Source organism: Sinocyclocheilus rhinocerous, unplaced genomic scaffold (assembly GCF_001515625.1).
Source record: "Sinocyclocheilus rhinocerous isolate Xijiao unplaced genomic scaffold, SAMN03320098_v1.1 scaffold942, whole genome shotgun sequence".
Taxonomy (NCBI): Eukaryota; Metazoa; Chordata; class Actinopteri; order Cypriniformes; family Cyprinidae; genus Sinocyclocheilus; species Sinocyclocheilus rhinocerous.
This window is the reverse complement of record NW_015627890.1, coordinates 2,910,375-2,911,879: the sequence shown is the minus strand read 5'-3', so window position 1 is coordinate 2,911,879 and position 1,505 is coordinate 2,910,375. Positions and strand designations below refer to the sequence as shown.

The 1,505-nt window shown below is 34.1% G+C and overlaps 1 protein-coding gene across 1 annotated transcript in view; it reads left to right on the top strand.

The window, feature by feature from the left end:
- Window positions 1-1,300, top strand: part of LOC107735583 (U3 small nucleolar RNA-associated protein 15 homolog) — a 13,827-nt gene extending 12,527 nt beyond the window's left edge. The window contains exons 10-11 of the mRNA XM_016547222.1: window positions 949-1,050; window positions 1,144-1,300. Coding sequence (XP_016402708.1) covers window positions 949-1,050; window positions 1,144-1,281 — 240 coding nt within the window. The 3' untranslated portion in view covers window positions 1,282-1,300. The remainder of the gene's footprint in view (window positions 1-948; window positions 1,051-1,143) is intronic.
- Window positions 1,301-1,505: the final 205 nt, after the last annotated feature.

Below are 1,505 nucleotides of genomic sequence, written 5' to 3'. Positions count from 1 at the left end.
TGGGAAGTTCGGATCATTTTACCGACTCGGACCTTTGAGTCTCGTTCAGCAAAATTAACGAATCTTTTCTCGAGTCATTTCGTTTCATGTGTTACAAAACATTAAACATTTTAAAATACGTTGATGGTTGTATTTTTTTGTATTTGATCTCAGTATACCTATCAGTTTTTTTATGCATAATAGTGACCCTAGAATGTGATCAAACAGTTTAAAATAGCTGGGCTAAGATATATAACAATTTTTATGACTGCAGAAATATGTTAATTCCGTCCTCGCCTTATCCCACCGGTCACAATTGTGACCGAGCATAAAACACAATTTTTCACACACTTTTCCTAAAAAAATTCAAAAAATAATTATTGATTATTTCAAAGGGTTACTAATGACACATCATTTGGATATTTTCATGTCTGGGAAAAATTTGGGATTAAACGGGTTAATCAGCTTTTGGATGATGTATAAATCTCAATTTCGAGAAATTTACCCTTATGACTGGTTTTGTGGACCAGGGTCACATTTGCTAACATATCACAAGAACCTTGTGCCAAACCATAATTTCTATTTTCTTTTATGAATTTATTTATTTTAATTAAATCTCTTATTTGCTAACATTTCACAAGAAGTATGTGGCCAAACAGGTGATCTTTATTTTATTTTATATTTTTGTTTGCTTTTTCAGAGTGAAGCAATGATTTTAATTATTTTAATAAAATGTCTTATTTGCTAACATTTCAGCTAAAATTGGTCTCTAATATAGCTATTCTACAGCTAAATTCAAATGTAAGCTATATAAATGAAGATATCTTCGTAAAATAAGAATGTACTTTTAAGCCATGTTTACTGAGTCTTGTATTTTCATATGAGACTGTTTGAATGAACTTGTGTGCTTCGTTTTTGCTGCATTGTTTTCTTCAGTTATGTCTTACAGTCTTTTCATGTCTTTTTTAGGATGATTTCTTGGTCAGTAAACCAGTGAAGCAATATCTACGGAAATATGACAAACAGCTGAAAAGTTTTGCGGTGTCCAAAGCGCTGGACACTGCTCTGCAGGTGAACACACACCCGTGTGGATATAATGCAGTTTGATGTATGCTGTGACTGTTCAGATGAAGATATCGGTATATGTTTGTGCATGTTTCACAGACATGGACACGCACCAGTAAACCAGAGGTGACCGTAGCGGTTATCATAGAGCTCAACCGCAGAGGAACTCTGAAAAATGCTCTCGCAGGACGAAATGAAGAGAGCTTAACCAAGATCCTCAACTTCCTTCTCAAGTGAGTAAATCTCTCACATCTTTTCCGACACGCACATAGTCTTATGACTTCAGACTCCCATACAAAACACAATAGCTCATAAACAGTTGGAGGGGGAAATTTATGAACACTTCATAATTAAATTTTAAAAAATGAAAATTAAATATACAGATGTAGTACAGCCTCATCAGAAATGATTCTGGGGGACTTGAAGTTCTTCAGCGTAGGAAAGATTATGGAATTTTCCAA